The sequence below is a fragment of the Capsicum annuum genome, chromosome 7 (assembly GCF_002878395.1).
Source record: "Capsicum annuum cultivar UCD-10X-F1 chromosome 7, UCD10Xv1.1, whole genome shotgun sequence".
Taxonomy (NCBI): Eukaryota; Viridiplantae; Streptophyta; class Magnoliopsida; order Solanales; family Solanaceae; genus Capsicum; species Capsicum annuum.
Genome location: NC_061117.1, coordinates 224,827,553 through 224,840,255, shown reverse-complemented (window position 1 = coordinate 224,840,255; position 12,703 = coordinate 224,827,553). Strand labels below are relative to the sequence as shown.

Genomic DNA, 12,703 nt, shown 5'->3' with positions numbered 1-12,703 from the left:
ATATCCTGCGTTATATAGTGTTTTAGGATTTAATAATTTTAATTGATGTTGTTGGAAAATTTGTAAATCTTTGTCTACATCTATTATTTCGTTAAGTTCTCTCCTTGTCTTTCATTATTTTCGATGGTTCTCCGTCTATTTGATAGAAAGTTCATTTTTGTGGTTTTCTTATTATATTTTTTCGTTCTTGTTTAGGAGTTAATTCAATTCGTTTTAATTGGTTAATAAGTTCGTCTATTTCAAAGTTATCTTTTGGTTGGACTTCTTTATTTTTTATTAAGATGTCTATTTTCTTATGTAGTTCAGGTAATCCTGGTTCTTCCTGGAGAGGTTTTTGAGTTTCTTTGCCTTTAATTAAGATGTTTATCTTTTTGTGTAAGTCTAATAATAACTCTATTATGGTATTATTTTGTTTTAGTAAAATTTTATCTGTTTGACTTGAAGGTATATGCACCCAGACAGCATAGAATGGACGGCATTCACATGTCCAGGTGGACATTTTGAATGGTTAGTTATGCCGTTTGGGTTAAAGACAGCTCCACCCATTTTTCAACGAAAGATGGATAACATATTTGGAGAATATAAACATTTCATATTAGTATATGTAGATGATATTTTGGTATTCAATCAAAATATGCAAGAACACTTAGGACACTTACAAATAATTTTCAGATTAAACATGGAATAATAAGTAAAAAGAAAATGGAATTATGTAAGACTTATATTAATTTTCTAGGAATAACTTTAGGAAATGGAAAAGTAAAACTCCAACTACACATTGCAAAGAAGGTATTAGAAATGCCAGATAAATTAGAAAAGACAAAAGATTTACAAAAATTTCTAGGATTAGTAAATTATGCAAGAAATTTTATTCAAGACTTAGGAAAAATAGCAGGACCATTATACGCAAAGACAGGTAGTAAAGGGCAGAAAAATTTCAATATAGAAGACATTAAATTAATCCAAAAAATAAAAGAAAAAATTAAAAATATTTCAGATCTAAAAATTCCATTAGAATCAGATTATTTAATCATTCAAACAGATGAAAGTGATTTAGGATGGGGAGCTATCTTAAAAGCACAACCTAATAAATACAGTAATAAAAATGAAGAACAAATATGTGGATATCAGAGTGGGGCATATAAAGAAAAAGGAAACATGAGTGCTATAGACCTAGAAGTATTAGCTATAATATACGGGTTAAATAGTTTCAAATTATATATTCTAAATAAAGAAGAAATTTTAGTTAGAACAGATTGTGAAGCTATAGTTAAATTTCATCAAAAAATAAATGATAAAACTAGTAGTAGAAGAAGATGGCTAAATTTTACAGACACCATATCTGTTTACAAGAATATAGTATTTGAACATATAAAAGGTAAAGAAAACGAATTAGCAGACCAGTTAAGTAGACTACAACTGGGAATAAATAAATAAGTTTAATCTCACTCATTTGTTTTCAGCATGAGACCAACAGGACAACCTCCTGCAGACAAAGGCAAAGGTGTAGCTTCGTCTTCAGAGTCGTATCAACAGACAATGTTAGGTAATTTAAATTTTAGACCACTAGAATCTTTAGAGACAATGGAAAGAATTCATTTCGGACCATTTAATTTAATTGCTTACCCTGAGAGTAACATATCTTTTAGAGTAAGACCAGATTACATTTTAGATAGACTCTAAAGGTGTTTAGTAGATAACCTTTGGATCTCTTATAATAAACAAAACCGTAATCATTTTATGGCATCCATGAACTCTTTATGCCATTACATGGCAGAAAAGAGTAGGCCTAGGTTTAAATACTATGTAGTCATTCAGGGAAAAACTAACGAAATTTTCCAAACATGGTTAGAAGTGTTAGATTCAATACAAGGTTTTAAAGCCCCTCTTTTTAAAGGTTTTAATGATTTTACCGAAGCCACCAATCATGCTAAAGGATATTTAGGACCAAACTACTATATATCTCCTTCACTCAGACAAAATCCAGATCAAATACCTCAGTATAATTTGCAAAAAGAGACTGGAAAGATTATTTTCTGCAACCATTGTTTTTCAATGACGGAGAATTTCAAGAAACTAAATGCCTAGAAAGAATTACTCCTCGTGGAAAATGCTAGATTAATAAAGCAGATACAATTATTAGAAGCAAGACTCAACCAGCAGACAAATGTAAGCAAAACGGATGCAAAAACACAGACTCAGACTCAGAGTTCTCCATCTCCTCAAAAAATGGATGAGAAGGGTGTGCATTTTCCACTAAATGTTCAGAAATTCACTGTACCGGATGTTGGTACAGCTAGTCCAGTTCAAACGATGATCGGTAAAGACAAATCAAACCCGTTAACGGCTATCACTTTGCCAAAAAGTGAAAATGAAGGGTGTTCTAAAAAATAAGTTAACAAGATCAGGAAATAAGATTTTAAAGAAGACTTTAATATCTAAAAGAAAAAATGAAACAATAGAGACTATAATTAAACAGACTTTAGACAGATTCTTCAGCAACCAGACACAAGATAAACATATGAATGGACAGCCAGACGGACAGCCCACTAATTTAGACAGAATTGTCCCAGAGATAAATAATACAGATAATAATTCAGCAAGATCATACGAAGAAGATAGTATTGCACACTTCCAGGACGCTCAGGATCCATATGAAGACGATGACTCAGGAATGAGCTTCGACTCAATTGCCCTGCACAACTTGGATACATAAGACAATATACAATTTATATTATTAGCTAGTGTAGTCAGGTGGGGATGCCCACTTTATGTCTTGTAATAATCAGGGTAGTCAGAGTGCTTCCTTTATCACTACTTTCCAAAAGAAAGAAAAACTGTTGAAGCACGCGTCAAAATAAGTCTGAAAGAAGAATTAATAATGCATGTGACGATGGGGCCCAAAAGAGTACCCGGCTTACATTATTAAAGATTCTTTCTTATCTCTTATCTTTAAGTGTCGGCCACATGTGTTTAGGCCACGTAGTAATCCTTAGAACCACTACTTTATCTAGTTTTTGCCTATAAAAAGCGTATATTTCTTAGAAGAAAGGTAGAGTGAAATCAACCAACTTCAAAACCTACTTGAAATGTTTAAACCCTTCCTCCCAAAAAACTTATCTAAGCCAGTCTTTCTTGTATAAACTTTGTATCATTGTGATTTAAATAAAAGCTCTAAGTTTTCTATTCGATCTTAAGGGGGTTCCCGAAAGGGAAACCTCTCTCCTAGTTACTTCATGTAAGTTCTTATTTACATATTTTCCCCTCAAAAAATATTTAAACTCATGTTCTTATATCCATGTTTAAAGTTATTCTACATATTTTTGTAAATCATGTAAATTAAATTATCTATAAAATTCTTACCCTTAGTATATGGTTAGCCTCTTAATTTCTTAATAACAATGATGGATTAACTTGTAAATTCCTAGGAATTCTGGCCTTGATAGTCCAACAGGTCTGTAAAATAGATAAAGGACGAGTGTTAGCTGCCAGACAAAAATTTTCTGGGGTGTGGTTACAGAAGTAAGATGTTAAGAACATAGATTAAGAGGAAGAGATGAACAGGGTAAAGTAAAAAAAAAAAAAAACTCTGGGGAAAATATAAACTATAAGAATGATAAACATGAAGAAATAGTAGGAAAGAGGGAGTACTGAGTAGGTTTTACAAACTGATATACTAAAAAATCAATCATTATTCACTGAAATATATCCTCGTTTCTTATCTTTGATTATCTTTGTGAAATATAATATTATTGAAATATATTGAAATATACCACTGTTTTGGACCATTATCTTTGATTATCTTTGTGAAATATAATATTATTGAAATATACCGAAATATACCACTGTTTTGGTACATATATATATATAGAGAGAGATATAGATTAGTGTTGCTAATAAATAGGAAGGGTGATGGTCCCTTTAAAGTCTTGAGACATCCTTTAAAATTAAAAGGCAAAATGACCTTCAGGACTCCTGCACTATGTCGGTTTTGTAAGTTGGACACTTCTACTTACATGTTTGTCATCTGTACCCTTGAACCCACTAAAAAACAATATTTTAAACCCTTTTTTGGTGAGTGTAAAACACTCTCCCCCACGTCAGCTACCACGTCAGCCACGCCTGACATGTCTGCCACATCATTTAAAAAAAAAGTATTACATTAAATTTCAAGTCATTTTTAAAATGCTACATAACAAATTAAATATTAAAATTAATTTAATTAAATAAAAAAATTATAAATTGTAGAAAATTTGAATAATCATGTTTTTATTTTTGCTCACAAATTAAACATCAAATCCATTCCAAATAATTAAAATTCTTCTCCAACTAATTTAAATTTTTAACTATAAAATCATATATACAAACATAATAAATTTTTTATTTTTAAATTTGAATATTTTTAACAAATTCACAAAAAGTTTATTTTTTTTCAAGCGAAATTCACTAATTTTTTTTCAATATTTACTATCTCTCACTTTCAATATAAATTTAAATTTTAATCTCCAAAAAACTAAAAAGATTTCAAATTTAAATTTTAATTAAAAAAATGAAAAGAATTGAATTGAGAGGGAAAATTAAAATAAAAAGTGAACGTGTGTGGGGGTGGGTGGGTGGGGGGGACTGGAAGGGGCTGGGGGTGGGGATGGGGCTGGGAGGGGTGGGGTCGGAGGGGTTGGATGGGGCTGGTGAGGTGTGAGGGGTTAGGGATGGGGTGGGGTGGGGTGGGGAGGGGATGGACGGGGATGGTGGGGTGTGGGGGGTTGGGGGAGGGGTGGGGTGGGGACGGCCTGCGGTGGAGTGGGGAAGGTTTTTTTTTTTAAAAAAAAATATTATTTTTAAATTTTTAAAAATATTTTTATATTAAAAAGGATGGAGGAAAAAAAAGAGCTTTTTTTATTTTATTTTTAAATTTTAATTTTTAATTTTTAAATTATTTTATGGAAGGGGCTGGGGTGGGGGTGGGGGTGGGGATGGGCTGGGGTGGAGTGGGGAAGAGTTTTTAAAATAGAAAAAAAATATATTATTTTTATATTTTAAAAAAAAAATTAAAAAAGTTGGAGGAAACAATAGATCCTTTTTTTATTTTTTTAAATATTTTTTAAAATTATTTTAATGTAAAATTGGCTAAAAATTGACTCCCACTCGCACCCTCAGGTGAATGACTACACTCTCCTTGTCCTAGTCACCATTTCAATGCCACATAGGCGAGGTCAACAGTCAAAGGGTGTAAAATATTGTTTTTTAATGAGTTCAAGGATTCAGATGACAAACATGTAAGTAGAAGTGTCCAACTTACAAAACCGACATATCACAAGGGTCCAGAAGGTGATTTGCCAAATTAAAAAGATACAAGTATGAAAGTTAAAAAAAAGAAAAGGATAAATAATTATTTCTAAAGTGAACCAGTTGTGTTAAAAGAAAGCGATATTAATAGTTGTGAAGATTGTTATGAGTTATATAACTATTAAAATATTCACTAATTAGTCATAACCAAGTGGCAAACTTAATAATTTACCACATATCATATTTACACTAATTATTATTTTTTCAAAAAAAAAGTTTACCTATTGTTTTCGATGACCAATCAAAGTCCTAAGTAAAATAAAAATCAGAAGATTGTTGAAGTAAAAAAAACACTTACAGCTGTAGGAAAAACCCTTACAGTTGCATCTCTCTATCTCTCCCTAACACCGTGCATAGCAAGAGCTTTAGTGCACCAGATTGCCCTCAATAAAAGTTAAATATTAATCTTATAGTACAATAGATTTAGGGTTCTTCCGGTTAATTAGCAATTGCTACTGCTGTTGCTGGTTTTCTTTTTTTTCTTTCCAGAGGCAAAGATATGAAAGAACTGAAGATAGTTTGGACTATTATTATGTTATTTGGATTATTTATGGCCTGCTTTGTCGGGATTATTATGAACCCTAGGGTTGGGATTGATAATTCAAATTCTAAGGCTGAATCTGAAGAAGATCTGAGTGAAGAATTGTTAAAACTGTCCATCCCTATTCCAACTCAAAACTGTCACTTTGCTACTTCCCAAGGAAGAAGATTATATCAGGAGGATCAAGTAACATGTAACGTTAATCTTAAGTTCCCTTTGTTAGGTAATATGTTTATTGGTTTGCACTTTTCGTGTTTACTTTAATAAGCTTATTATGCATGCATGCATACTCACATTTGTGTATTAGCTGATACACTTCATGATATAGGGCGTGACGGCATTGAAGAGGTGGCGGTTGGCGCGGTGGCAGTCTTTGATGGTCATATTGGACATGTTGCTAGTCAGATGGCATCCGATGTGTTTTTGGATAAGCTCATGCTCAAGGTCAATGGCAGTATTGAGCAATCTTGAATTAATAAAATCTTCATTAGTAACAACTATTCATGATATCGATGCAGAATTCTCCGAGGCAAGTACATAACTTGTCGTATATTTTCTGTCTTTTCAGTTTTGAATGATCTGGTTGTTCACATTGATCTGTAGGTTGCTTTAGAAGAGAATTATTATTCGGGGTACACGACAATCATGTTTTAGTTGCTAATGTTGGTGATTCAAAGGCTTTTCTTTGTTCACATGAAGCCGGTGAGGGTCATATTTTCTTCTCTTTTGTTGTTATGCCCCTTTCTTATTCCTTATTATGCTAAAATAGTCTAGGGTTAGTACTGGCAGTAGTAGTGCTATTGTCATCCCCAGGGATCAGATGATACTAGTATTTCTCAAACATCACTTGGCCAAGACTCTAGATGTTTGCGTTTTGAGCATTATTTAAGCATTGCAGGTTACAATTACTGCTGCTGCTGAAATTTTAGATGTTAATACAGTATTCTGATTAGGTGCTGCTTCTTCGGGTGGTCTTCTCGCCAAGGAGTTGACAAGAGATCATAATGCACATAGGTTGGATGAGAGGGCTAGGATTGAGGCTTCTGGAGGTGTATTTACATTCGTCCGTAATGATGTTCCTCTCCTCAATGAAACCTGCCACATAATAATGAACCTTCTACATTCTCTGCAAATTATCTTATGTTAGGCATGTCTTATGTACTCTAGTCTATCAAAAGCAAGTCAGTTTCGACCTTGTTGTGTTCTCCACAACATATTTCTACCCACTGTATTTTGTTCGTGGTATTTTTGAAGGAGAGAAAGAGAAAAAACAGGCATGAAAAGAAGGGAAGAAAATCTGAGAAGTGGCAGTGATTTCATTCATACAACATACATCAAAAATATATAATACAAATGGTTTGAAATATCCCTAAAATCCTGGAAACGTGTCTCCTAATAATATTGTGCTGAATTTATGCACCACCATACACTACAACCATCAGCAAAATAATCTAGAGATTATAGCAAAAAAATCAAGACCAAAACACTGCCTAGCTGACAACAGTTAGCAACCTTCATCACTCCTCCTTGATGCAAGTAATGCTGGTTACTCCAAGCTTAGATCTAAGAACCTCGAATCGCTGTTTCTGTAGTGCTTTTGTAAAGATATCATCTAGTTTGTCTTTACCACAACAATGCAGAATCTGAGCTTCATTCTTTTTTTTCAGCTTCTCGAATGGAATAATATTTGATTTTAATGTGTTTAGTCTTTCCATGAAAGACTGGATTCTTTACCATAGCAACTGTAGACTTGTTATCACAAAGGACTTCTGTTGCTTTGCTTGGCTGAAATGCCAAGTCACTCAAGATTTTTCTCAACCACAAAGCTTGATTAACAGCCCCTGGGGCAGCAATGTACTCTGCTTCAGCAGTTGATTGAGCCACAGACCCTTGCTTCTTTGTGCACCAACAAATGACACCTGATCCTAGAGTGAAATAATATCCAGAAGTGATTTTCATGTCATCTTGTGACCCAGCCCAGTCACTATCAGTGAACCCCAACAATTCCATAAATGTGGTTATTTTATAGAACAGACCATAATCAATGGTGCCCCGAATGTACCTCGAAATTCTTTTTGCTGCTTTGAGGTGAATTTCAGTTGGTGAATGCATAAACCTTGACAACACAGTTGTTACGTACATAATATCAGGCCTCGTGGCGGCGGATAGATATAATAAAGAATCAAGCAAAATTCTAAAAAATGAAGCATCAACCAAACCGGATTCATCCTTTTTTGTTAGTTTCTCTCCTTGAACTGCCGGCGTACTTACTGATTTGCATTTGTCAAGGCAAAACTTCTTTAATATTTCGGCAGCATATTTCTTCTGAGCAATAAAAATTCCTTAAGAAGATTGACTAACCTCCATTCCCAAGAAATAAGTCATCCTTGCCAAATCATTCATGTCAAAAACCTTCTTCATTTGCTCTTTGAAGTCTATTATAGACTTTGTCCTGCTGCCAGTCACCAACAGATCATCAGCATAAAGGGAAACTACAAGAAATTCATCAGTTTGAGATCTGATATACAAGGTTGTTTCATCGCAGCTTCTATTGAACCCCAAATTCAATAAATAACTATCAATTCGTGCATGCCAGGCCCTAGGTGCCTGCTTCAGGCCATAAAGTGTTTTTCTTAACAAGTATACCTGATCGCCAGATCCTCTAAAACCTTCAGGCTGCTCTACATAAATTTTTTCTTCAAGAAACCCATTAAGAAAAGCAGACTTTACGTCCAGTTGAAATACTTGCCACCCTTGGTGTGCAACAACTGGAAGAAGCAATTTGATGGTGTCAAACCTTACAACTAGTGCAAAGGTTTCAAGAAAATTAATTTCATGTTGTTGCGCGTAACCTTTTACGACCAACCTTGCTTTGTACTTGTTGAGTGAACCATCCGAGTTCAACTTAGTTTTGAACACCCATCTAGTTCCAAGAATCTGCCTGTCGTGAGGTCTCGGTACAAGCACCCACGTATCATTCTTGTTAATCACATTGAACTCCTCCTCCATGGCAGCCCTCCATTCTGGAATTTGCAATGCATTGTCTACACTTGTTGGCTCCAATATAGCAACATTGCATCTGCTATATATGTCTTCAATTGATCTGGTACCTCTTACTACAAAATCATCAGAATCTTCTTCATCTGGAATTGATTCTTCTTCTTGGACACCTTGTTCTTGATTAGTGATCCGTAAAGGAGAAACAACCATATTCTTCCAGTCCCACATAGAATTCTCATCAAACTTAACGCTTCTACTCACATGTATTTGCTGTGAAATAGGATTTAAAATTCTATAGCCTTTTGAAGTGCTGTTATAGCCTACAAATATTCCAACATCGGCTCTTTGATCAAGTTTATCCCTTGTAACTTCGGGAATATAAGAGTAACATATGCAGCCGAACACTTTAAGATGTGAGACTGATGGCTCGGATCCAATCCATGCTTCATATGGTGTTTTTCCTTCAACGACTCTCGTCGGCAATCTACTCTGACGATAGACAGCGGTATTGACAGCTTCAGCCCATAACACCTTAGGCAGCTCTTTCTCAAATAGAAGACACCTAGCCATATTCATAATGGACCTATTTTTCCTTTCACTTACACCATTTTGTTGTGGTGTGTAAGCAACAATAAGTTGATGATGAATTCTTGCTTTCTGAAGGAAATCCTTAAATTGATTGGAAGTGAACTCAGTCCCATTATCAGACCTTAACATTTTTATCAAAGAGCCACATTGGTTTTCAACAGTTGCTTTAAATTTTAGAAACGCGGCAAATACTTCAGATTTTTGTTTCAAAAAATAAACCCAAAAAAACCTTGTAAGGTCATCAATGAATAAAAGAAAGTATTTGCTGCCATTATAAGAAGGAGTGCTCATAGATCCACACATATCAGTATGTATTAGTTGGAGCTTTTTAGTAGCTCGCCAGGCTTGATTCATAGGAAATGGTGATTGGCTCAGCTTCGCAATTTGACAAACTCCACATACATTAGAGTTTTCATTTATGGAAGGCAAATCAGTCACAAGTTCCATATTTTGCATCATTTTAAACACTTAAAATTGATGTGGCCAAGCCTTTTATGCCAGACATAACTGTCATCTTGTATGCCGACCTAAGCTCCAATCTCAGTATGTTTCCAATCAAGAGAAAAGTTTCTATTGAGCATTTTGACCGTGAGCAATTTTGTGCCTGTTGGATCCACAATTTCACATGCTTTATCTTTAAATAATAGGGCATAATTGTTATCAAGCAACTGACCAACACTAAGATGACTTTGGCTAATTTCAGTAACAAATAGTACATCGGAAATAAGCTTTATACCTGAGGGAGTTTGAACAACAACTGCTCCTTTTCCCTTTGCATCTAAGAGTCTGCCATCTCCAACTCTGACTTTTGAAAAATAGTTTTTGTCCAAACGTTCAAATTTATTCAAGTTAGCTGTCATATGATGTGTACATCCACTATCAACAAGCCACACATCATGATCTTGAGATGTTATATTGCATTCTCCAATAATAGAAGCTGCAAACAACTTCTCTTCATGATCTTCAACATTTTCAGCAACTTGAGTTGCCTGGACTTGAGCTGGTCGGGGTTGATTTGTTTTGCAGATCTTATCTACATGACCAAACTGTTTGCAGACCTTGCATTGAACTCAAGGTCTGTACCAACAAAACTTCTCCGTATGATTGGTCTTTTTACAATAGGGATAAGGTGGATACTTCGATCTTCTATATCTCCCTTTGTTGTTATATTGCTCCTTCTTCTCCTTGTCATGTCTTCTATTTAATTGCCCTTTTATTTCACCATCAGACTGAGCTTTAGACCTTTGAGCATCCACAAGAGCAACTTCATTTGAACTCTCTTCCTCTCTAAAAGCTTTTTTTTGCTCCACAGCTTAAAGAGCGTTGGATAGTTCATTCAACGTGACATGAGACATATCCCAACTATCTTCTATTGAGGAGATTTGTGCTTCGAACTTCTCTGGGAGTGTCACCATTACCTACTTAACAATCCTTTGCTCTTCTACTTTTTCTCCCAACAATCGAATCTGATTAACAATTTTCATGATCCTATCAATATAATCTTTCACCTTTTCAGTCTCTTTCATCCTTAACATCTCAAATTCTTTTCTCAGATTCAATATTTGCATTTGTCTTGTCCTGTCACTCCCTTGAAATTCTTGCTTCAGCATATCCCAAGCTTCTTTGGCAGTTTCACATGCCATTATCCTTGTAAAGATTGATTCGGAGACGGCTGCGTGAATGAAAGACAAGGCTTTTGGACCTTTTACAATCTCTTCTTCGTGATTTCTAATCTGCTGAAAAGTTAGGTTTTCTAATCTTCCTCAACATACTTCCATAAACCAAGACCTTTCAAGTATGTCTTCATCTTTACAGCCCACACTTGGTAGTTCTCACCATTAAAGATAGGAAGTGAAAGAGAAGAGCTAATGAAAGCCATGAGAAAAGAAAACTGGACAAAAAGAGACTTGAACAAGTTAAGCTTGTTGGGTGATCTTTGCTGTGTTTTTTTTTTTCAGAAAACAGTCCCTAAAAGATCAATCTGCTCTGATGCCAATTGAAGGAGAGAAAGAGAAAAAACAAACATGAAAAGAAGGGAAGAAAATCTGAGAAGTGGTAGTGATTTCATTCATACAACATACATCAAAAATATATAATACAAAAGGCTTGAAATATCCCTAAAATCCTTGTGCTGAAATTATGCACCACCACACACTACAACCACCCTCTAAAGATCTAGAACTTACAGCAAAATAATCTAGAGATTACAGCAAAAAAATCAAGACCAAAACACTGCCTAGCTGACAGCAGTTAGCAAATAGCATCCTTCATCAATTTTGCATTATTAACAGGCATCTAGCGTGAATTTACAGACAAATTCCATTAGTCCTGGTTTTCATCGTTGCATCTCCCGTGTCACTTACATATATAGGTGGCTTTTACTTCAAAATTCTCATGTTGAAACCTTTTTCTTTCTTGCACGGCCTATTACTCTTTACTCTCACATGCCGGATTTTCCACTGTTCTATGATCTTCCGGCCTATAGTGCGTACGTACCTGAGTATCTTAATATATAGTATTGCAAACCTTAGAAGTGCTAGGACTGAACTTCGCAAGACTAAGAGAGCTTCTTGAAAGCTCATCACTTGGTTTCTTTTTTAAAATGTACAAGCCCATCTCTCAGTTGAGAGTGTCAATAGTTTGATTGTTGATTGCCAATAGTAATAGTGATACAAATGTTGTAGTGTTGATGGAAATGCTGTGCTATTTTTTCAGATATGGCATCATAGCTGATCCAGAGATCACTGATTGGCTATCTTTAGCATCAAAGGACAAGTTTTTGGTGGTGGATTTTCTAAATGAAGTAGAGGACCATTCAGATCCATCATTATTGGCTCAACAACTCATTCAGAGGGAAGCAAAGACAATTTGTCAGTTGTTTTGGTTCCCTTGGGATCATGACACCTCCTATACATGGTTTATCAACAGTTTTACAAAGTTCTTAGTATGCATGAGATTTGTTTGTCTTATACGTGTTTCAACTTTTTTTTTTTTTTTTTTGTTTATTGAGTTGGAGATTTTGGTCAATAAAGTGCAACTATTTTTTTTTCTTAAAAAAAAAAACTATAACTATAAAGTATTGTACTTAAGCTTGTTGATTCAGTGTTAGTTAAAACTATATAAAAAACTTGCTGATTAATCAATATAATTAGTTTAAGTATCGTAAGCATGACTTAGGAGACCTTACATCATGAGTTATACAACGGACTTGGCGCATTTGTCGTTGTT

General features: G+C 34.6%; 1 protein-coding gene across 1 annotated transcript; it reads left to right on the top strand.

Moving 5' to 3' along the window:
- The first annotated feature begins 5,447 nt into the window (after nucleotides 1-5,447).
- Nucleotides 5,448-12,545, top strand: LOC107877421 (putative protein phosphatase 2C 76). Its single transcript, XM_047393363.1, has 4 exons — nucleotides 5,448-6,110; nucleotides 6,216-6,331; nucleotides 6,491-6,589; nucleotides 12,191-12,545. Exons 1-3 carry the CDS (start codon nucleotides 5,846-5,848, stop codon nucleotides 6,539-6,541), a joined length of 432 nt encoding a protein of 143 aa, XP_047249319.1. The 5' UTR covers nucleotides 5,448-5,845; the 3' UTR covers nucleotides 6,542-6,589; nucleotides 12,191-12,545.
- Nucleotides 12,546-12,703: the final 158 nt, after the last annotated feature.